The sequence below is a fragment of the Alligator mississippiensis genome, chromosome 1, assembly GCF_030867095.1.
Source record: "Alligator mississippiensis isolate rAllMis1 chromosome 1, rAllMis1, whole genome shotgun sequence".
In the NCBI taxonomy this organism is placed as follows: domain Eukaryota; kingdom Metazoa; phylum Chordata; order Crocodylia; family Alligatoridae; genus Alligator; species Alligator mississippiensis.
In genome coordinates this window covers 434,415,446-434,439,420 of record NC_081824.1, presented here as the reverse complement: position 1 = coordinate 434,439,420, position 23,975 = coordinate 434,415,446, and the positions used below count along the sequence as shown (strand labels likewise).

The window sequence follows — 23,975 nt, the reverse complement described above, 5'->3', positions numbered from 1 at the left end:
TGGATGCACAAGTTTCAAAATCAAAAGATGTATTTATTGATCAGTGATAAATTAAAGAACCTTTGTTCTACCTGGCGTTTAAAGTTATACAGCTGCTTATGTTGCATGCATCACTGCAGTAGCTAAGACCCTGTTCTACAAAGACACACACACATGCTTAATTTAACAGAGTTAAATTTAACAAAAGCTGAATGAACTATTCATAGGATTTAAAAGTAAGCATGAGGCGAACAATCTTCTGCAGTATCATGGCCTGAGTTCCTATAATTTGAGGTTGCATTTCACAAACAGGAAGTCCTCACATCTAAAAATCAATGGACTAAACAATTACATCAATGATTAAATATTATTAAACGCTCTAATTGATAAACAATTCTATCAATGATTATATCAGCATTTCTGATGTTCTTTTCACTACCCTGAACACACGTCAAGGCAAAGTATAAGAGATTCTTGCCTACCAAGCCGAACTAAAATAGATGACCATATATCCAACTTACTTATGATATTGTTGTGTTTTTTGCATTAACTTCTCTGGCAGTCCATCTTCATTATCGAACTGTTCCATAGGTTCTACAACCACAGGGCGAGGTGTTCTGAAAGAAATGTTTTAACCAATGAAATCCACATTGAAACAGGTAACCATGTAATATTTTGAAAATGCTTCCTAAAAATGTCTTACTTCATGTAAACATTAATTCCTTCAAAAACATTTTGTTAGCAGCAAATCTGCCTTGCAAACAAGCCACTTATTTTGCATGGAAAACATTACTGCCTTTTTTTCTGTGTCCTATTTGGCTAATAAAATTAATTAATTAATTAAGCTAAAATCCATGTAGAAAAGAATTAAAGTCTTTGAGGCAAGAAGCATCTTTTAACTTTCACTTAAACATTTTTTCTACATCTTATACTGACAAATTAAACCTCTCAAATGAAAACAGATGGGTTATGTTCCTGAGTCTGCTCATGGTTAACTTCAGTGTTTCTACTTATAGTTTTACCAAGTTGCAGTGGAGTAAAAACAAACCAGTAAAACTGATCAAACTCTGATTACTAAGGACTCCAGAGGCAGGAATGAAATCAGTAAGAATCAAAATAACTATGGATAATTCTGAAAGACTAGAAAATGGATACAAAATATGGGTGAATAATTAAACTGCAATCAAACAGATAATCTACTGAAGAAAACATTATCATTAATCAGTTAGACTTATGCATGTTAGTCTATTGTTCATAACAGTCCTGCACCCATCTGCAGATGTAGAAAACGGGGGGGGGGGGGCGCGGTGCGGGGCCAGCACAACAGTGCATGGGTCATATGCCTCCCCAGCATCAACTGTACTTCAGAGCTCCTTCCCTTCCCCACATACCCACTCCCCTCCTCACTGCAGGTGGGGGCAGCAGGTCGGGAGTGAGAGGCAAAAGCAGGGGCAAGGCACTGGCATACCAGGGCTGTTCAGCACCACAAAGCAGCAGCAGCAGGGGGACAGATGCAGCTAAACCCACATCCTGGTGAGGAAAGGGGGCAAGGGGGGGGGGCTCTAATTTTCCATGATAAAAAAACTCACAATCAAATATCAAAATATATATATTTAGAATTTATTTTATTATAACGAATGAAGCACTGGTAGGCTTACAAATTGAGGTAGAGATGCACTAATGCATCGGTCCGATATCGGACCAGCGCTGATGCAAAGAAAATCGATCATATTGAAAGTCGGCCTGATGCAGCTGATAATTTGGCGGATAAATGCCCATGTGTGCATGCAGCTGCAGCACAGCACATAAGCAGTGAGGAGCACAGCCCGGCAACTCAGGCAAAAGCAGCTGGTAAGTCGTGTTGTGGAAGGGGACGGGAGGGGAGAGGGAAAGGGCATGGGGGAGGAAGATTTAGGCCCCCAGTGATGAGGGAAGAGTGGGGCTGGAGTAAGTGCTGCCTAGCCAGGATGGGCACAAGACAGAGCTGCTGCACACTGCTGGTGTAGCATTCACCCACTCATCCAGTAGCTCCCACCGCTCTTCTGCCGCTGGTCTGGGAGGGCATTGCCCCCCCGCCCACATATCTGCACAGGTCGGGACAGGAAAAACTTCGCACAGCCCCAGTCCAAGCCTGTCCTATGCAGATCCAGGGGCATACTCCCCCCAACCCTGAATGCCCTACCGGATGAGCACCGGACTAGCAGCGCACAGTAACAGGAGCCACCCCCCCCAACCTCCCTGGGGCTCCATCCCGTGCCCACTCCAGCTGGGCAGTACTTGCCCCTCCCCCAGCCACAGTCCTCCCTCACTATGGGGGCCTTAATCTGCCCCCCCCATGCCCCTTCCCTTCCCCCACACCAGACTTAACAGCTGCACGCAGCTCATCCAAGCTGCTGGGCTGGTATCAGAAACTGGTATTGGCTGATACACCTCCTTTAAAAATCAGCTATCAGTATCAGCAAATCTCTATCAGTGCACCCCCACTTTAAAGTTGTATATCAATAAAACATTGTATTCAACTGACGCCTATATATATTTTTAGTGGTGTTTCATTTTAATTGCAGAAGAATGCAGGCTTAATCAGAGAATTTGGGAGGGTTTTTTAATCAAAGAATTTGGGATATTTAAACAGACAAAACCAGGACCCCTGCTTATGAGGCAGTTTTTTCCACATTTTAAATGCATTCACAAAAATTAACGGGGGGGGGGGGGGGGGGGGGGGAATGGAGACACCTTAAAAACTTACGTAGTCAGTAAGAATGCCCCATCATTGCATCTTTCTAGAGCCTTCCGTGCTGGAGGTTTTGCTGCAAACTCCACAAAACCTTTCCCCGTAGCTCTACCACGGTCATCTACTACAACAACAGCTCTCTCCACTGGGCCAAACTGAGAGAAGGCTTGTTCCAGTAGCTCGTTCGAAACCACAGGTGAAAGATTCTTGATTGTTAAGGCAGCTCCATGTGTAGCAAAACGAATTCTAAGTGGTCTGCTCTTCAAAATCGTACCATCAAGTTCTGCCTTTGCTATTTCAGCAAGTGTCCTAGATTCCTTTTTCAAAGGGAAAAAAAACAAACACACATTTTATGCACACTCCTATTCCATTTTCTACAAAGCTACTTTGCCCTTTAAAACATTAATTTTTATTTTACATGTGTTAAAACTGAGGGGGAATGCTTCAACACTGAAAGTACACTCTTCTCAAAGAAGGATGTTTGTGCCCAAAAGCTTGCAAAGAACAATTTTTCCAACTATTCAGTTGGTCTATAAAAAGATATCACATTTACCCAAAGGACCTCATCCGCCTATGGGCATTTATACATATACGTTTGTCTGCTCCAATGTGCTGAAAATCCAGCACGTTGGAGCAGACTTGATTAATCGAGTCTGCAGAGCATGTGAACTGACCAGTGCCCAGCACTGCATCACATGTGTTTGTATCAACTGCAAACTGTGCATCAGCACTAAGAAAATGGCAGTGGTGTGCTTGGAAACGAAAACACCTTCAATGTGTTTTAGTTCAAAAGGACGCTGCCGCCATTTTCTCAGCCCTGACATGCATTTCGCCATTTATATAAATGTATGCAACTTAGTGCTGGGCATTTTTAAAAGCTACAACCAATATCCTATTCTCGGAGCTGTTTCAGATTACATTTGATTTTAGCAATCTGCATGTGGCTCCCCCACAATCTATTTAAAAAAATGCCTCTTAAATGTATGTTTTAGTTGTGAGCTAGAGGAAATTCCCCACACCAAGACAGAAAAGAATTCAGCTTGTTACTTAAATAGTAAGATTTCAAATCTCTCTCTTTTTTTAGTACTTTTCTATTCATCATGTTTATGTGACCATTCCATATTCAAGGATTACACTCAGAGGGACTTATATACTCTAGCTCAGGGGTGGGCAAAATGCAGCCAGGGGGCCAGATGTGGCCTGCCAGGCCATTCTGTCTGGCCTGCAGGGCCCGTGAAAAATTTAGAAAATCAATATTTACCTGCCCTGGGCTGCCTGTCATGCGACCCTTGATGGCTTGCCAAAACTCATTAAGCAGCCCTCTGTCCAAAATAATTGCCCACCCCTGCTCTAGTTCCTCTTCAGGTCCCATAAATATTTCTAGATTTACTTCTCAAATTGGACAGTGCCTTGCAGTGGTGACAGGTAGGGGGTGCATGTGCACCCCGAGAGTGCTGGTGCACTCCGACAGGCCACGATCCCCACTTGGGTGACCGGCAGGCAGGAGCACCAATGACCCACTGCGAGCGCCAGACAAAGTGTCACAGCCACTTCCCAGTCAGCATAATTGGCTACGGCGGACCCCCATCAGCAAGACTGGCCACAGTCACCGACTGTCATTAGGGAGGGCATGTGTCCCCCCCACCTCCAACTAAGGTGGTACCAGTCACCCATGGTGCCTTGGAAGAAAGAAGGATTTTAAAATTCACAGGGAGCTCTTTTTTTTAGTTAGCATGGTTAGTTATTATCTACTATAAGTACTGATTGAATCAGTACCCTTCCTAAATCAACACAATCTATATTTTAGAAGTAAACTGCTTTAGATTCCCTTGAGATTCTTTATTGTAGCTTCTGTACTTTCCATTTTTACTTTAAACAACTACTATTCCTCATTTGTTTTCATCCTTTGTCCACTCTAACCCACAAGTCAGCCTTTCCCAACATCCTCTTTTCTGAGTTGGAGCTTTTCTTTCACTTATGCCGAATATTCTTCTGCTAAAAGAACCATTCATCAAGCCAAGGAAACAGGATGGTGCTTCCTCTACAGCCCGTTAAAAGTGTTCAGATAACTAGATAAATTGCTAAAGGGCAACATGAGTTGCTTCATCCCTCAATATGCCTAGAAACTGCCCATCAGCAAAACAAAAAAAATGTATTTTATCTTATATCATAAATTGTGATGGGGGGAGGGGAAGAAGACTACACAAACCACACTTAAAAGTGCATAGGCAAGTGAGAGTTAGAAAACTTACATTAGAAGTGGCTTAAGAAAAACAAGTCTCAACTGCTGAAAGGTAGAGGAGCAATTAAGGAAGCCAAAAAACCTTAAATTCCCACCTGCCAGCCAACTGTGTGTATATTAACTATACCAATGGGGGGCCAGCAGGCCCCCCTCCGATCCTCTTCCTCTGCCTGATCTGTTCTGTTCCCTCCTAGATCTGTTCTTTTTGCTTCCTTTCCTACCAGCTCCTCCCAGATCTGCCAGATGCTGCACACAAAGGCTACCCCAATGCCACTTCTGTTCCTCGTATGGCAGGCTGCCCATCTCTACTCTATCCGTTGTAAACTGTACGCAGAAACAGTCAGGACAGCATTGACTAATTAAAACTAGAGGCAATTCCTTATGGCTAGGGAGGAACGGAGGACTGAAAAAATGGGTTTTTTTGACACATTCAACTGGAAATACCAGAACCCACGTTTTAAACAGGAACTATCCCCATGACCAGCCCAGGCCATTTGGGGTATTTGCAATTAAACACCACAAGGCTTTGAGATCTCCACGCGAGTCCTTGCTTTCATGGAGATCTTGGCAGTATGCATGGAAACCACAAGCACAGCTGTCTACACGGGCCCATACCTGTGGTCTCCAGGGTTGGGCCAAACAGGCTGCACCAAAAAAAAGAGTGGGGAGGGGGAAACGGGGGGTGGTCTTTCAGCCCTCATGGAGCTGCACGGGGCCTCCCGTCCCTGCAGAGGGTAGCATCAGCCACCCGCCCGCTCGCACAAGGAAACTTCTGGAAGCGCGGGGGGGGGCGGGAAGTAGCCCGGAGGGGCCGGTTCCAGCGGGTCCCCACAGGCGGCGGGCAGGAAGCGAGGGGCTGGCCTTACCAAGCGGATGAAGCCGAAGCCGCGGTCCCGGTTGATGAAGACCTCGCTGGGCTCCCCGTAGCGCTCGAAGAGGCGCTTGAAGTCCTCCTCGGTGATGTCGGTGGGCAGGTTACCGACGAAGAGGCGGCAGCGCTGCGTATAGCTCTTCTCGCCGGGCTTCAGGAAGCTCTTGATGTCGATGGTGAAGCCGCGCCCCTGCTCCTCGTCCCCGGGCTCCTTGCCCAGCGCCATGGCGGCCGCCTCGCTCTCCGCCTCCAGGCCGCGCAGCCCCTTCATGCCGCCGCCGCCCACCACACCCAGCGGCGCCGCCGGGGAGCTGTTCTCGATCCGCACCTGCTTCAGATTCCGGTTCGCCGCCATGTTCTCTGGCTCTCTCGGGGGACGCAGCGCCTCGCTCAGCTGCCGCCACCTCCAACCGCAGCCGATTCAAAATGGCGCCGCCGCCGGGCCAGACAAGTTGTAACGTCCCTGGCGCAAGCCCCGCCCCACACCGCCTCGTGAGACGCGGCGCCTGCGCAATGGGCTTCTCGCGTCCAGTCCTGGAGAGCGAGGGCGGGGGATGGGGCCAGGATCCTGAGCCCACGTGACCGGCTCGCAGCAGTAGGGGAGGGCGAACTCGGGGTCACCCCCTGCCCCCGCCTGAGGTTACCTGCGTGCGCACCCGGTCTCGTGCCGGGACGTTCTCACGCCTCAGCCGCCCTGGTGCGCAGCGTCCAGCCCTTCTCGGCGCCATTTTGGCACGTTGTGAGAGGCTCTGAGATCCTCGCTGCGACTGGGGGCGCTTTAGCCGCCGTTTAGCCCGCTTCAAAACAAAGGGGCTGGACAAATTCTGGGAGAGAAGGGGCACTAGTTGCTGTTGAGTATCGACGTTAGGGCTGCAGGCTCTGGATCCCAGCTTCCTAGACCTTGAATCCTGGAGGCTGCAAGTGAAAGAGGAATGGGGGAAGAAACTGGGGTCGTGCCCAGCTCACTCTCCCTTTCGGGGTCACCGTCCTGAGGCAGGCACCTGAGCTATTCCTGAATGTGGAACAAGCCCACCAACTAGAGCTGTGAGCCCCCCCTTGATGGTGGGGCAGGGGGACTGCTAAGGGCACATTTTTGATTGCTTGGGACAAATACAAGACGCAAGAGGGATGGAAGTGGCAGTCAACAGTTGAAAACAAGCGCGCCAAGCAGGGTCAGGGAGCAGAGCGCACAGGACAGTGCCCGCTGGCCTTCAAATGTGGCCAAAGAGCAGTGGCGTACTGTGGGTCTCTGGTGCCGGGAGGCCAATGCTTGCATTTGTGCCCCTTCCATGGGAGGGAGGTGGTCTCCCAGCAGCTGATTGCCAAGTCCAGAAATGCTGGTGTTGAAAATAGAATTCCTGCCGGGGGACCAAGTACCTCCTGGAGGGCCTGGTTGGCGCCCTCACCAGGCCATCACCTGGGGGCAGGCCCCCGCACCCTCTCCTGTTGGGATGCCACTGCCAAGGAGCCAGTGGATGCTGCCCAGTGATATTTCCCAGAAATGTGATGGGACCAGGGACAGGAAAACAGCCCTGCAGTCCCTGGGGGTCCCAGTTGCTAGAGCTTCCTTCCTGGTCAGGTATATCATTAGCTTGGAGGGGGTAGACCAGGAAGTCCTGGGATTTGGTGGGGCTGCAGATAGGGAATGCATAAATTAAAAGGTGTGCCAAGTAGTGCAGCCAGAGCCCCAGCAGGAGGTTCTAGAGGAAGTGGTGAAGGGGCTTCAGGTAGGGTCTCCTTCTGCCTGCAGAAGGGGAAGGTTTTAGGGGAAGCCATGAAGTATGCCTGTGGATACATGCCTGTGGCAACAGCTCTGTGGAGAAGCTGCCAGCTCAGGTTGCAGGTAGTTCAAATAATCAAGATAGAGTATATGCTTGTCCACCTGGGAACTTCCTCCTCACCAAGGGTGTCCTGACACATGGTACCCAGGCAGGATGCAAAGGAATGATGGATGGTATGGACCACAAACATGTAGAGCTGGCAGGGATGCATTGTATGGACGCAGTCTGGCTTGGTATTCCCCAGCCTGCTGCGATGGTGTGGTGAGAAGATGGACCTATCATCTGACCCAGTACGTGGCAGTTCTTATGCTCTAACAAGTCTCAACTGAGTAACAAATGTAAAGTGTGATTTGTAGGAAGGAGGAATTGAATACACAAATGCAAAATCAAGATACCTGGCTAGGTGAAAGGATGGTGGAAAAGGATCTTTAAGTTACAAATCAGCAGTTAGCAACGTTTTCTGGCAGTGGGACAGAATGGCCCTGCTCAAGGCCAAGACTGATCTGTGGCCTCAAAATCCTTTTCCATTTTTCTTCCATCTAGCAGCATGTTACTGAATCCATCCCATGAGCTATAGGTTGTCAACCCCTCTTGTAGAAACATGATAAATTAAGTATGCTTTTATGCTCTGAAGTTATCATATAAAAGTTAATGGACAGGAGTTATTTGTGGAGTTATTAAAGCAGACTCGCATGTAAAACACAGAAGGGAATTATTCCACTCAAAACTACACTTTAAGAAAGATACAGACATGCTGGAAATAGATTCAGAGAAGAGCAACAAGAATTAGGAGCGGTTTAGAAAACATGGCTTATGGAGAAGACTGAAGGACCTGGGTTCATTTAATCTGAAAAAAGAAGATTGAGGGCATACATAACAGTGTTCTGTACATAGGAAGTTTTCTGTAAATTGGACAATAATCAAATTTTCTCCATGGCCACTGGGGAGAGAAGAAAATCAGCTTACTTTTCAGGAAAGAAGATTTAGGTGGAATAATAGAAAAAGCTTTCCAATTGTTATGATGACGGTAGAATCTTCTTCACTGATAGCTTTAAAAAATAGGTTAGGCAAGGTGAGCTAGCTATCACTGTTCAAAGCTTCAGTGAAGTTCTTTCCAACCTTATATTTCTGTGATTTTATAGTAGTGTCAGTTCTGCTCTAGTTAATGTTTGAGAATAATTTCTATTTAAAATCTGACTCCTTTAAATGCTTTAAGATCCTCATGATTATGCAGATTGTCCTGAAATTTGGTAGGCCTTTTAGGCATGCGGGGCAAGACCTGTGTTTTAAATTTGACAATATTTAAGCAAGATATTAATGAAATACAGATCTCAGGGGGACAAATACTTAAGTTTGGCACATTCTATCAACTATTTTTGCTTATGCCTGGAGAATCAAACCATAGTACTGATGAGGCGTCAAAAGTAAATTAGTCTACTGTGCAGTAAAGTACATGTGTAGACATGCCCAGTATTCAACAGATTTAAGCCATACAGATAGGTGTGAGTCCATCTAATGCTCAAGATCTGGGGTTCCCCAGCCTTCTAAGTATATTTAAACCCATCTCCCTGCTCACCTATATGAACCTGAAGGGGGTAAGAACCCCTCTCCCTGTTTCCCATGTAGAAAACACAAACTTTGGGGTTTATCATTCTTGAGTGAGCCCCTTCCCCTTTCCTTTATGCATTTCCAGTGATCTGTTTATGAGGCCTTAATAGCATTTCTTTAGTATAGTCTAAGATTCATCTCCCTGATGCTACTATAAGGATCTGTTGGGGGAGGGCTCCCAAAGCAAATCTGCAAATCAGGAAATACAAAATAATACCATGCATGCCTGTGTTTGATGCGGGGGAACTGACTGGGGGTAGAGAGAGATGGTCAACATGAAGGAGAGCCTGATTAGATGGATGAGTGGTATGGCTAGGATGGAATGGCTGAAGCACTGACAGAGCTCATGTCATACAAAATGGAGCCTGAGGTCCGATTTAGGATACAGGTTGGTCTAACTATATGAAGAGACAGTGCAACTATCCATTTGCTGCTTCTATTTTATGTACAATAAATATGTACCAACTATAGAAGGTAACAGAAAACAAAGGACAAATTTTTCCATGCTAATGGCTTTAAAATGTTAGTAGCTTAATAGTAAGGGAAGCGAAAGTTAAACTGGAAATGGTGGGGGTGGGGTTCAAATGCTGTGGAGTATGGTTGTGCAAGGATGGGAAAAGAATTTGGACATACCAATTTTTTCTCACATGTTTAAAGTTACTGTAACCACCATATAATTAATCAGGCAAGATTTTGGGACATATATACATTATATGTCTGATTTCTTTCACCAGCCCTGTTAGCAACCAAGCATGTGCAACAATAATCCCCATTCCACAATAACAGTGTTTATAGGACAGACATTTATAGGGACAAACACTTAGGAATCACATAACCTCCTATGTTGCCATGTAATGACAATGTCGTTCCAATTGTCTGATAATTACAGCTGCATAAATTATCACTAACATATAGGTAATCGTGGATCCTCTGGATCATAGTTTTCATGTAAGTGGTGTAATCCAATGCCTAATGAAGCCATTTGTGGCTGATAAGCAGGGATCCTGGTTTTCTCTGGTTAAAAATAGCAAATTCTCTGGTTAAAAGTCCAAAATCTCTGATGACAATTAAAGGCACCCCCACAAAGCCCCTCTCAGTACTGCTGTTGCCCCACACTCCCCCACAGTCTCAACAGTCCTCCTGATGCCCCTTGCAACAGCCCCCCAGACTGGACCCACTGACACCCACCCCAGCAGGTAGTGTGTGTGTGTGGGGGGCAGGGGCAGGGCAGGGTAGAGGAAAGGGAAGGTGCTGGGGGTGTAGATCAAGAACAGTGGGGTGTGTGCCCCTATGCCCACTCCCAGGAGGAGGGCCGGGGGGTATGGGCAGGGGTGCCACTCTGTGGGTCACACACATGCTGGCCAGCTGGCCTGATGAGGTTTGCACACGGAGGCTGCCACTGCAACTCTGCCACTGTGCCCTGCGCTACCATCCCATGGCCACCTGAATGGCCTTGTGGGCAAGTGGTGCAGGGTGTGGCAGCAGCAGCACAGTGGCAACCACCATGTGCAGGCCACACATGTGCCGCTCATTCAGGGGGTGAAACGGGGTGCTTGCATGCAGCAGTATGCCCAACTGGCTGCACAGCTCCGCAGCAGTGTGTGGGGGGGTGGATGCATGCAGGGTGGGGGGGCTTTGCGGGCAAGCACTGCCACCCGGGAGCCATGCCCTTCGCCCCTGGATCCTAGAGGCAAGCGGGGCTTGGGGGCTGTGGGACAGGGCTGGGGAAGATGGTTGGGGGCTGAGGGAGCGGGGTGTGCTGCCGGCCCCAAGCGGCAGCTGGGAGCAGGGCCAGGGGTTGAGGGCAGAGGTGCCCCTCTTCAGGGGGTTTTGCGGGCAAGTGATACGGGGGGCAGTGTGGTGGTGCCCGCCATGTGTGGGCCACACACATGCCGCCCGGCCGGCTGCCCGGGTGAGGGGGAGAGGGAGGCTGGCATGCGACCGGAGCGGAGCTCCGTGACGGATGCAGCCACAGCGAGCGATGGGGGGTGGGGGCGGGGCTTGCACGTAGCGGCCGCTGCCACTTGCTTGGAGGGCTGCGATGGCGGTGACGGCTGCTGCCTCCAAAACCTCCCACTGACGCCGCGGAGCTGTGCCTGGAGCTGTGTGGCTGGCGGCAGCGGCGCGGCGGTGGCCGGGCAGCACGCAGCCATTTCCAGCCCCACCACTGCGCCGCTGCCGCCAGCCGCACAGCTCCGAGCACGGCTCTGCAGCAGCAGCGGGAGGTTGCGGAGGCAGCAGCCGTCAACGCTGGCACGGGAAGCCGCTGCCGCTTGCCTGTGGGGCTTCCCATGCCACTGGTGACGGCCGCTGCGTACAAAACCTCCTGCTACCGCATCAGAGCTGTGCGGGCAGCGGCTGCGTGGTGGTGGCCGAGCAGCATGCAGCCATTCCCAGCCACACCACCCGGCGCTGCGCCGCTGCCGCCGGCCGCACAGCTCTGAGCACGGCTCCGCGGCGGCAGCGGGAGGTTTTGTACGCAGCGGCCGTCACCACTGGCACGGGCAGCCCCACAGGCAAGTGGCAGCGGCCGCCCGTGCTAGCGGTGACTGCCGCCGCGGAGCCGTACTCGGAGCTGTGCGGCTGGCGGAAGCGGCGCAGCGCAGGAGGGTGGTGGGGATGGCTGCGTGCCTCCCGGCCGCCACCACAATGACTCTGCCGCCAGGCGGCCGGCCGCACAGCTCCAGGCACGGCTCCACGGTGGCAGCGGCCGTCACCGCCATCACAGCCCTCCAAGTAAGTGGCAGCGACCGCTGCATGCAAGCCCCAGCCCCAATCCTTCGCCGCAGCTGCAGAGCCGGCCACGGAGCTATGTTCCGACTGCATGCCATCCTCCCTCTCCCCCTCCCCTGGGCAGCCGGCCGGGTGGCATGTGTGTGGTCCGCACATGGCGGGCACCACCACACTGCTCCCCACATCGCTTTCCCACAAAGCCCCCCCCCCGCAGAGGGGCGCCCCTGGCCCTGCTCCCAGCTGCAATGTGCCGCCTGCGGCCGGCAGCACTCCCCGCTCCCTTAGCCCCCAAACCATCTTCCCCAGCCCTGACCCACAGCCCCACTTACCTCCATGCTCCAGGGGCGAAGGGCGAGCCTGAGCCTTTGAGGTACCCAAGGCCGGGCTCAGGCTCCGCGCCGCCCCCACCCCACCAGGGTTAGGGGTTTTCTGCCCTTTTTGCAATTGGCTCTTGCAGTTTGGAGCTGTACCAGCCTGCAAGAGCTCTTTGCAAAAGCGGAGAATCCGCGGATTTCTCTGCTAAAAAAAAGAAACCCATGTTTTCTCCGATAAAAACGGAATCCGTGGTTTTCTCCATTTTTTCATAGGAAACGGAAAACCCGGATCCCTGCTGATAAGCCACATTTGAGAGCGACAAAGCTTGTTATAAGTTTCACTTGCTAGAGTTGGAGTCCAAGTTACCGCATGCTGCTTTCTTCTTCCTCACTTTGCTTCCATCCTCTGGATTAAAACTGCTTCATGCTGAGCTGCACCCAGTGCCAGATCATCCCTCCAAATTCTGCACAATCCTCCTAACTTCATCCTGCTGAACAACTTCATAAAATTTTTGCACACATCATGGTACCGCCATAAAGGGTGACCCCACTTTCTAGAGCCATCTCAAATCTCCATATAAAAAAATATTCATGAGGATATGGTCTCCCTCCCATTCTCCTGACATGGCAGATCTATTGCAACCTCCTCTTTTTGATAGTGACTTCTAAGTGTATCAGTCCTCTGCGCTCCTCTGTTTGGTAGTCTGTCTTCCCACTTTATTTTCAAGGTCTTACACAGACATCTCGTGGAAGCTGTTCAGTCTCTTGATGTGCCTAGCATATGTAGTTCGTGTTTCTGACTCATAAAGCAGGGATGACAGTGCACAAGTCTCGTAGATTCGCACCTTCACCTTAGCTGATAATCTAGGGACTAAAATACAAACTCAAAAAACTGTAGCTCGCCTTCTTGAGTCCTGCCCAAATATGTCCGTAGCATACTCACACATTGCTTTTAAACTTGCTTTTAAACTATAACAAAAAGTGCTACTTTTGCTTACTCTCTACAGTTAGCTTATTGCACAGGAAGAACACCATTTTTGCTTTTTTGCCATTCCTTCATCCATAAGTGCACACAATGCCATCTATGCTTTTACTTAACAATACTTAAAGCCAAATACTATGCTCATCTCCCATCTAGCTACTGACAGTGCCTATGACAAGAAGATCCTGCTGCCCGGCTGACACAGGTTACGTAATTCAGAACTGACATGAGGCATACTCAAGGTATACTTGAACCTAAATGCAGCTGAAGTGCTGGTGTATAATTTAATTTGATTATGTTTGCCTTTATAGGCCACAGTTAAGAATATAAGAGCACAAGCAATACCATAATGCAGTGGCAGGCAACCTTTCCCAGCTGCCAAAAAGTAGGGCCCACCTCTGGTTAGAGGCGAGTGGGCGGGTAAGCAGGCAATAGGACCCACCTTCAGCCAGCACTGTTCCCTGCAGCAGTGGGAGAAGAGTGCCTATGGCCAAACCCCGCTGCTGTTAAACATCACTGTAGGCCCACATACGATGCAATAAATATGAGCCAGCCATAAGTTGCAGATGCTTCCACATTAGGTCAAACAACAAATACCGTCTTTCTCAGTGGCAGAGAGTGGATGCTAAATGGAAGGGTATCAAAACAGGTCATACAACAGAACAAACCCTGTCCCTTCTTTTTACCACAGCTTTCAGTATGGGCGAGTTGCTTAACTTCATATTTTCTAAACTTTCAAGAACTTGAGTTTGAAATAACTTTCTCTTTCCCTGTTTTCAGAAATCTGAGCTTTCCTGAACTTGATGTTCAGAAGGATATGAGATATCAACAGGCAATCAACTCTATTAACAAAGGTTTGGGGCTTTTTTGCCATTTAATTTATTTAAAGGTTTCCAAAAGTTCAGGTTCTGTTGTATTAGTCACTGCGCGTGACTGCACAAAAGCTCCTGTTCAACAGTGCTTACAGTTATAGATTGTGATTCTGCAAACACACAGATATATAACTTTACTGCCATGAGTAGTCTAGTGGGTAATTTTTTCACTTACAAAAATATTTGTATTTTTCACTTACATGATTTGTTCCCAATGCATATGTATACCTCAACACAAAACACATTTTGGTGTGGAGCTCTTTTGCCAGGCATTTGATGGTATGAACAAAGACTGGGTTCAAACTTAGAGGTTTAACACTAACTTCAAATCTGGCTTAAGTCCCCACCCAGAAACCTACATTGTATCACCAGGTCAACATTCCCCAGTTTCTGGCCCCCATCTGTCTCACACCTACTGTCTCCCATCAACTCTTATCTTCACTGCCACGCGTTTGCATTTTCACAGACTTGCATTTTGCATATTGGCTTCTATTCCACCCAGGAGAGCACACAAAACACCAGCAGACTCTCCCTATGCCTGAAGAAGGGTGTTTGTGCCCAAAAACTTGCAAAGAACAATTTTTCCAACTATTTAGTTGGTCTAAGAAAAGATACCACATTTACCCAAAGAACCCTGTTTGCCTATGTCCTTAGACCAACACGGCTACGACCAACACCCCTGAAACTGAACCCCCAAACAGTTAACTGCTTTTCAGTAACAGGCAAAGTAACTTAGGGGAGCTGCCACCTAGTGCAGTCTGCTGTGAAGTGAGACTTACCTAGGGCTGCTTCCTAGGAGCTCTACTGACTATGTCAGCCAAAGGAGAAATGATGAGCAGGGAAGCCTGCACCACAGTTGCTGCCACTCCAATGCTGGGCAGCACTGCTAAGGATCCCTGCTGGGGATCACTGCTCTGGCTGCTGGGGAGGGGTGCTATGGACTGCTACTGGATATCACTGCTCTGGCCATTCCCTCCAGGGGTTGCTGCCTTTCTTCTACTCTGCCAGAAGTTGCCACCACTCTGCTAATCCTCTGCAAATTGCCTGTACAACCTCTGCTTTTTTAGCCCCTGCCTTACGTCAACAGTAAGCTCAAGGCTTTGCAGTTCTTTCAGCCATAGTGAATACTGTATCAGATTTTTATCTGAATCCACTATAAGGATTTGTGATTACAAGTACTTTTCCTTCAGCTGGTGGGACACAAAGCCATCTAGCAAGTGATTTCTGCTTGGAATCTCTCCTGCTGTTCGCCCATTCAGCTTTTCAGAGGTCACAGTACGTGCTGACTTTTCAGTAACCTTTGCGTAACTTTGCATTAGCAACACTACCATACCTACAAACTTCACAGATTTGGAAGGGAAAGTAGATGAACACAAAAATCTGATCCACCTGCCCTTCACAACTGCATGTTTCAACCCCAAATAGTAAACCTAAGCCCACAAACAGTGAAAATAAGTGCAAGTAGCCCCCCAAACCTCCAAACATGCATATTAATGAGAGTATGCAGAAAAGAATATACAGATTTACCATTGTAAAACATAACCATATCTGAAGATTCAGAACATAAGCAGGGTTACAGGTAGGAGAAAGCTACAGCAGGATGATAACCAAACATAACCATCATAATCCATTTTGTCAGCCTAATCAAGAGGCTATGTTCTGTCTATGAAATGCCAGAGAGGTACATGTGTACTGCTACAGCTATGTATCTCTAAAGAAAATCCAGCATGAGTGAAACAAAGGCAAGCAATGGCAGTTTTCAGCAGCTTTTCCTTTGAAATTTGAGCAGCAAAAGAAACATTGATTTCAATATGAGCAGCAAAAGACACTCCTTAGACTCCTGAACACGCCCCCCTGCACTATTTTAGTCTTGCTGAAATAAACAGGCATTACAGCTCTTTACAAACAAGGTTGTAAGGAATTTTCATTGTGGATAGAATCAGACAACTAAGGCTTGTTCTACACTATAAAAAGTTACTGGTAAATTATTTTGGGTAGAAATGTACTGATGTAGCCACAGCTGTGAGCACATAAGAGTATTTTTTCAATTTAAGGAATGTCATTTGAGGAGGAAGTATATGTGTGCCACCAAAAAAATCTCTTTCCACCAGCATACACTGTAAAAGGACCCCCAGACAGGTAGTTCTGCCATGCCTAATATACTGGCATAGCTATACCAGCAGAAGCTCTGGAGGATACACAAGCCCTAACTGTGCAAGTCACTGCAGTTCTCCCTAGCCATACTCAAACCTCATTCATTCAAAGATGATTACAAGATGATAACGTTAGAGTGCCACCTGGTGACCAATATTGGGATTGCTTCAAGAACTTTGTCTAACAGAACTAAGCACCTGGAAAAGAAAACTGGAAAGACTATTTTTCCAGTCAGACATTACTATTAATAAACATTATTAGTTCTCATGCTTTTTAATATTTTAAATGAGGTGCTTTTCCTATTCTTTAGCATATGAAAAAAAGAAAAGACTCAAATTGTAAAGCAAAAAAGCCTTAGTTAGGCTCCGGGAGTGGCGAGAGATGCACGGGTGAAAGCCCGCTGCGCCCCCACTCCCTCAAAACCCCCCAGAGACCTCCCAGCAGCCACAGAGCCCCCCGCTGACTCCCAGTACAGCCAGAGGTAAGCAGGGCCCATGGTGGGAGGGGGTTAACCCCTAGAGAGTGGGAGGAGGCGGCTGAGTGGGAGCCGGCCAGGTCGCGCCCTGCCCAGGCCCCTACTTGGCCCAGCCCCCCAGGGAGCCACTCAAACAGGCTGCACAAACAGGTGCGCTTGTCTGCAGGTATGTGAGTTTGCGTGGGAGGGCCCAAGGCCCTGCCTGCGAGCCCCCTGGGGTAAGCATACTCAGGCCCAGCCCGCCTACCAGCAGCATGCCACAGATGGGTACTCGCCGCACCACTCGGGTCCCCTTGGGGTCTGCAGCGCGCCGCCTCCCCCCCGGCACCTCAGAGACACCCACCCAGACGGAGCCCCTGGTTCCGGGCTCCACACAGATGGAGCCCCTGGCTCTTGGCTGCGGGGGCTGACTATCCCTTTTTCAGGCTCTGGGGCCCAGGAGCATGGCTACCTCCCCTGCTCCCTTTTGGGGCCCCTGGCACACCAGTTGGAGGAGCTCCAGGCCACAGACCAGAGACTACGTGCCATCAGGGACTGTGAGCAGGAGATAGACTCCTACTGCCAGGCCCTTCTTCCCTGGGAGCCAAAGGGTAGACCACAGTCTCCCTCCAGGACAAGGGAGGACTCCGGGACCTCCCATTTTGTCCAGTCAGGGGGATGGAACAAGGTGGTCAAGGGCCCTAAGGCCCGCCGCAGCCAGGCCTCTGTCCCACCGGAGCTTAGCAACAGGTACGAACCTCTTGCAGCCCTAGCAGAGCCTGCTGAGTTGCCAGCTCCCTAAGGCAACACAGGCTGAACTGCAGCTGCCGCCCCCACTCTCCCCAAGACAAAACGTAAAGTGTTTGTTGTGGGAGACTCCATCCTGAAAGGGACTGAGGGGGTTTTCTGCCACCCCAATCCCTTAGCCCAGGAAGTCTGCTGCTTCCCAGGGGCCCACATCCAAGACATTGTGGAGAAGATCCCTAAGCTCCTCCAGCCCACAGACCACTATCCCATGCTCCTTATTCATGTGGGCACCAATGACATAGCTCAGAGCACTCCCAGCTGGGTCATGAGGCGCTACAGGGATTTGGGAGTGGGGCTAAAGGGTCTTGGGGGCACAGGTGGTGTTTTCTTCGATCCTCCCAGTCTCGGGGTATGGGCTGAGGAGGGAGAGGAGGATCCAGGTAGTTAACCAAAGACTGCAGCGCTGGTGTCATTAGGAAGGTTTTGGCTTCCATGACCACAGTCTGCTCTTTGGTGAGAGAGGCAGCGAGCTGCTGAGAGGAGATGGCCTCCACCCCTCTCCACTGGGGAGGAGGCTCTTCTCAGCCAGACTGGCTGACCTGCTCCACCGGGCTTTAAACTAAGCCCGCTGGGGGACAGGGGGACTACCGCCACTGCTGGCCCACTGAGCAACCGTTGCAAAGCCATCAGGCCAAGGTACTTAAGGGAGCCCACCCCTGCCCCAGCCCTGGTACAATCTGTGGGCAAGGCAAGAGCCCTCAAGAGGACACTTGCCTGCCTGTACACAAATGCCAGGAGCTTGGGGAATAAGGAGGAACTCATCCTCCTGCTTAACACAAATAATTATGATGTCATAGGGATAATGGAGACCTGGTGTGACTCCACCCATGACTGGACCACGAGTATAGACGGCTATACCTTGTACAGGAGAAATTGAGTAGATCAAAAGGGGCAGGGGTGTAGCTCTCTGTGTTAAGGAAAGCAATGCGTCCCTTCAAGCTGATGTTGGCGACCAGGGTGGACGACTGGAGGCCCTCTGGGTTAAAATCCGTGGGGAACACGGCACAGGGGACACAACGGTGGGAGTCTACTACAGACATCCCACCCAAAGTCAAGAGCTTGACCAGGAGTTCACCTGGGAACTGGCTGAGGCCGCATGCTCTAGGACCATGGTTGTCATGGGTAACTTCAACTACCCAGACATCTCATGGGAGGATCACTCAGCAAAATCCGAGCGATTGCAAAGTTTCCTATCATGCGTGGATGACTTGCAATGTGGACTTGCTGTCTGATCACATGCTATTAGAAAGCATCATGAAGAAGCAACTGACAACTGCACACAAGCAACTGTAAACCATGCTATTGAGACTCCAGAGCCATAATGTGAGAAGGTGCTGAGCAGGACATGCTGTCTTAAGAACAACATAGATGACTCCAGAAGCAGATCCAGGATTTTGCAAAGAGGGATGTGGGAGCAGTGACTGGTGCTGCAAGGATGACTGCACCTTCAATTCTCAACCTCTTCCCCCCACACCCGAGGAGCAGAAGTTGGGGATTTTTTTAAAGTTTCCAAAGCAGGTAAGAATTACCCCCTTTTCCCTTCCTGCTTAGAGGCATGTCCCCTCCCTTCCCTTTCCCCGTTCACTTCTCCCTCACCTGCCACTGCTGTTGTCCCAGGGGCAAGGAGAGCCGCAGAGCAGCTCCAGCTGGGTTGCACAGGGGCTGGGCTCAGCCTGGGATAGTGGCAGCACCAGCAGGTGGGCAGGTTCCCCCTCCCTGTGCTTGCTTCTGGGCTAATGGTGTTGGGGAGTCCTGAGCACCCCTCACCCCTTTTTGCTGTGCTGGGTGTGATTCTAGAAGCTGTTCAGTCTGAATTGCAATGATTAGCATGCCAGGGAAGGCAGATTGTAAGGGACAGTTTCATCGAGCTGAGATGCATAGGCCACTGATCACACCCAATGCTAATAAGGTGACACTAGGAAAGAACAATGGTCTCAGTTCATGACCAGGGATTCTAGTTTTCTCTGATTTAAAAATTGCAAATGCTCTGATTAAAAACCCCAAATCCGTGATAAAAATTAAAGGCCCCCCACAGCCCCTCTCAGGGCTGCTGGTGCCCCATATCCCCCCCCCCCCCCAACAGCCCTCCCAATGCCTCTCGCAACAGACCCCCAGACACTGACACCCACCCCAGCAGGTAAGTGTGTGTGGGGGGAAGGAGTGGGGCAGGGCGGGGGAAAGGGAAGGTGCTCGGGGAGTAGCTCAAGAAGGGGGGGAGTGTGCCCCTGTGCCCACTCCCAGGAACAGAGCCAGGGGGCGAAGGCAGGGGTGCCACTCTGTGGGCCATACACATGCCGGCCGGCCGGCCGGCCAGCTGGCCGGCCTGCCTGACAGGAGGTTCGCACACGGAGGCTGCCACTGCACCCTGCACTACTGTGCCACGGCCACCTTAATGACTTTGTGGGCAAGTGGCGTGGGGCGCAGCAGCAGTAGTGTGGTGGCAATCACCATGTGCAGGCCACATATGTGCCGCCCAGCCAGGGGGTGAAACGGGGGGCTTGCATTCAGCGGCATGCCCCACAACCAGCTGCATGGCTCCACGGTGGCATCTGCATGCAGGGTGGGGGGGCTTTGCGGGCAAGCACTGCCATGGGGGAGCCATGCCCTTTGCCCCTGGATCCTGAGGTAAGCAGGGCTCGGGGGCTGTGGGGAAGAGCTGGGGAAGATGCTTTGGGGGCTGAGGGAGTGGGGGGTGCTGCTAGCCCCAGGCTGCACATCGCAGCTGGGAGTAGGGCCAGGGGGTGAGGGCAGAGGTGCCCCTCTGCGTGGGGCTTTGCAGGCAAGTGATGCGGGGCACAGTGTGATGGTGCCCGCCATGTGCAGGCCGCACACATGCCACCTGGCTGCCTTCCCAGGGGAGGGGGAGATGGAAGCTGGCATGTGGCCGGAGCACAGCTCTGTGGCCTGCTCTGCAGCTGCAGCAAGGGATGGGGGTGGGGAGGGGGCTTGGGCTTGCACATGGTGTTGCCCCTTACCTGGAGTCCTGTTATGGCGGTGACGGCCACTGCCTCCAAAACCTCCCACTGCCACCATGGAGCTCTGCCCGGATCTGTGCGGCCAGCTGCTGGGCGGCAGTGGCAGCAGCAGAAGCAGTGGTGGTGGCTGGGCAGCATGCCGCTGCCTCCAGCCGCACAGCTCTAAGCATGGCTCCGCGGTGGCAGCAGGTGGTTTTGGAGGCAGCGGCCATCGCCGCCATCATGGGCCTCCAGGTAAGTGGCAGCGCCACGTGCAAGCCCAAGGCCCCATCATCCCCATCCCTCGCTGCAGTTGTGCTCCTGCCGCATGCCAGCCTGCCTCTCCCCCTCCCCTGGGCAGCCAGCCGGGTGGCATGTGTGTGGCCCACACATGGTGGCACCAACACACTGCTCCTTGTATCACTTGCCTTCAAAGCCCCCCTGCAGAGGGGCACTCCTGCCCTCACCCCCTGGCCCTGCTCCCAGCTACGATGTGCTGCCTGTGGCCGGCAGCACCCCCCGCTCCCTCAGTCCCCAAACCATCTTTCCCAGCCCTGCCCCACTTACCTCCATGCTCCAGGGGCGAAGGGCGAGTGTGAGCCTGAGCCCGGCCTCAGAGGCTCAGGTCCGCCCTCCCCCTCCAGGCAGGGCTGGGGGTTTCCTGCCCTTTTTACAATTGATTCCTGCAGGCTGGAGTTGTGCCAGCCTGCAAAAGCTCTTTGCACAAGCCAAGAATCCGTGGATTTCTCACTAAAAAGAGAAATCCGCGTTCTCTCCAATAAAAACAGGGAATCCGTGGTTTCCTCCATTTTTCCATGGGAAATGGAAAACCCGGATCCCTGTTCATGACTTAGTTTCCCTGCTCCCTACTGAATTAGCCAAGAGGTTATCTTAGAGAAATGAGTGAGAATACAGAAATTTGAATCTGAACTGTATAAAATTCCTCCACACAAAGGCATAGATGTGGGTGTCTGGAATTTGCATCAAACCATGAAGATAGATTCTGAGGGGCTTAAGTCCTCACCACTTAGTGGTGAGTACATCTGTGTATTCTCTGCTGTATGCAGCTGCTCTCAGTAATGTTGTCTGAATGATAATATCCCAATAAACCGATGTATAGTTCAGAGGAACTTGCTTTGTACTTGTACTTCTCCTGTACTTCTCTGGATACAATGAAAGCCCCCAGAGTAATCCTGGGTATAGCAGAGGGCATAAGCAGTGGAAGCCCAGGGCTAATGGGGCTTAGCCCCCCCAAACATGGGGCAGCAGTGGCAGCAGGTAGGGCTGCAGGGCAGCTGCAGCAGGGGACATGCAGCTAACATGCAACCAGAGCCTACAGGAGCCTGCAGGCATGCACAACACTGCTCAAAACAGCAGGTAAATCTTTTGTGGGGAAGTGGCATGGGGAGGGGGTGTAGATTGAGACCACCCAAGATGAGGGAGGGAGTGGGGTAGAGGCAGCGGCAGGTCAAGGGATGCTCAGAGCCCAGGCAGCTTGTCCCGGGGGGGTGGGCTCTCATCACTGTGTGCACCCTGGGGGAGGCCTGGGGGGTATGTGCCCCCTGGATCTGTGTGTGGGGCAGAGGTGGACTGTTGCTACGGGCTGGGCTCTGCACCCTGCTGCTGCTGCCCTGGAGGAGTGTGACGCCATGTACCTGCTGCACGCGGGGCGCAGAGTGCAGCTCACAGCAGCAGTCTGCCTCTACCCCATGCACAGATCCAGAGGGCACATGCTCCCTGGGCCTCCCTGACATGTGCACAGCAGCAGAAGTCCGCCCACCCCCCTCCCCCCAAAATATTTTCTCTCTCTGCCTATGACAGGGCAATACTTAGGGGGACCAAGCATGGAGGGGAACCCACCTGCCCACACCTGCTGCCCTGAGCTGAGCCCAGTCCCCCACACAGCCTGGCTAGAGAAGGACAGAAGCTCCCCTTGCCCCAGGACATGAGGGCAGAGGAAGGGGGAATGCAAGGGGAAAGGAGGGGGAGGAGAGGGGACATACATTTGAGCATGAAGGGGAAGGAAAATGGCTTCTTACCTTTTTCAAGTGTAGCAAAACCACCTTACTTTTCATTCCATCCAGAAAGAGCGCACACCAACTGCTGAAATTTCCTTAGCCTGACGAAGGGTTTTTGAACCCGAAAGCTTGCTTAATAACTATTCTCCAACTATTTGGGTTGGTCTTATAAAAGATATCAAATTCACCCAAAGAACCTTGTCTGCCTATGTCCTTAGACCAACACGGCTACAACCTAAACCCCTGCAAAACCCCATGTTTTTCTTTTTAAAAAAAAATACATTCCCTTTCCTTCCCTAACCATTTCTGACTTACTGTCTGCCCTCTCTATCCCTTATAAGTGATTACAAGTAGTACTAGGTAAACTAAGATAAGTTCTTATACTCTGTTATAGTAACAAGCCCCTTTTATACTGTCAGTGGTGTTCTGTTATGTTTGTATTGATTTTTTGTAAAGTAATGTCAGGTTTCCATTTTGTATGTCCAGCCCCATCTCCCAGATTTCTGCCTCTCAGTTTCCAGCACCCCGCATCTTCCAGCTTTCTGCCCCTCCTTTCAGCCCCAATCTTCCAGCTTTCTGCCTCTGGTTCCTGGCTGTCTCCTCCTTGCCACTGGGCTTTTTCCCTCACTCCCACCCTGGCACCAGGTGACCCCAAGTAACCTTGGACACATTAACCCTAAGTGACCCCAAGTAACCCCAAAGGCACCTTGACCTCAAGTAACCCCAAGCACCAAGTTACTCCAAATGCCCCCTAGTGTTAACACACAGCCATGAAAGTGCATGTTTGTGTGTGTGCATATAATTTTGTATGAACCCATAGAGTGTGTGTGTGTGTGTGTGTGTGTAATTTCATACCACACCCTCCTGTCTAACAGCGCAATATTGAAATCCCAAGTGTTGGTCTGGCACGTGTCAAGTCAACACAGGGGCTTAAAAAAGTTCCTGGCTGCTGCTCCTGACACATGGTCAGAAAGTCACACCACTACACCTCCTCTGAATCTGCCCCTGGATGGCTCTGTGGAACAGGAGGTAAGAGTCTATTAATGCACTACAATATGTTTGCATATCTGATAAGAGGCTCAGGGCAATCTAAATCTTCTTTGTATTCGACAGGATGTGATACCAAATTAAACCGTTTAATGGCCAGATCAAAATGGCAAAGTACCACAGTACCCCTGCTACCAGAAAGGGATGAGCTACGCACTGAAGACAGGATTTTGTTTAAAGGGAACTGAGCAGTAATCGTAACAGATTTAAGAGCTGACATCAAGAGACAGATAGGCACTCCACAGGCATGCCCAATTAAGATTGGATACTTTATATTGCTCCAAGAACAAAGTATTGTAATAAACCACAGACATTTATTTGAAAGCCTCATGAAATCCTAGCCCTGTGAAAAGATCTGTACAAACTTTTTCTCTTTTGGTTAGTAGAACTACATGGTTGCATAAGATTACAGCTCCAGTTTTGCGAGG

At 50.4% G+C, this 23,975-nt stretch overlaps 1 protein-coding gene across 1 annotated transcript in view; it reads right to left on the bottom strand.

The window, feature by feature from the left end:
• The window catches only part of PSPC1 (paraspeckle component 1), a 53,296-nt gene extending 46,974 nt beyond the window's left edge, over positions 1-6,322 (bottom strand). The window contains exons 1-3 of the mRNA XM_006274076.4: positions 5,819-6,322; positions 2,726-3,027; positions 501-596 (exon numbers count right to left, since the gene is read on the bottom strand). Of these exons, the coding sequence (XP_006274138.1) occupies positions 501-596; positions 2,726-3,027; positions 5,819-6,178 (758 nt within the window). The 5' untranslated portion in view covers positions 6,179-6,322. The remainder of the gene's footprint in view (positions 1-500; positions 597-2,725; positions 3,028-5,818) is intronic.
• Positions 6,323-23,975: the final 17,653 nt, after the last annotated feature.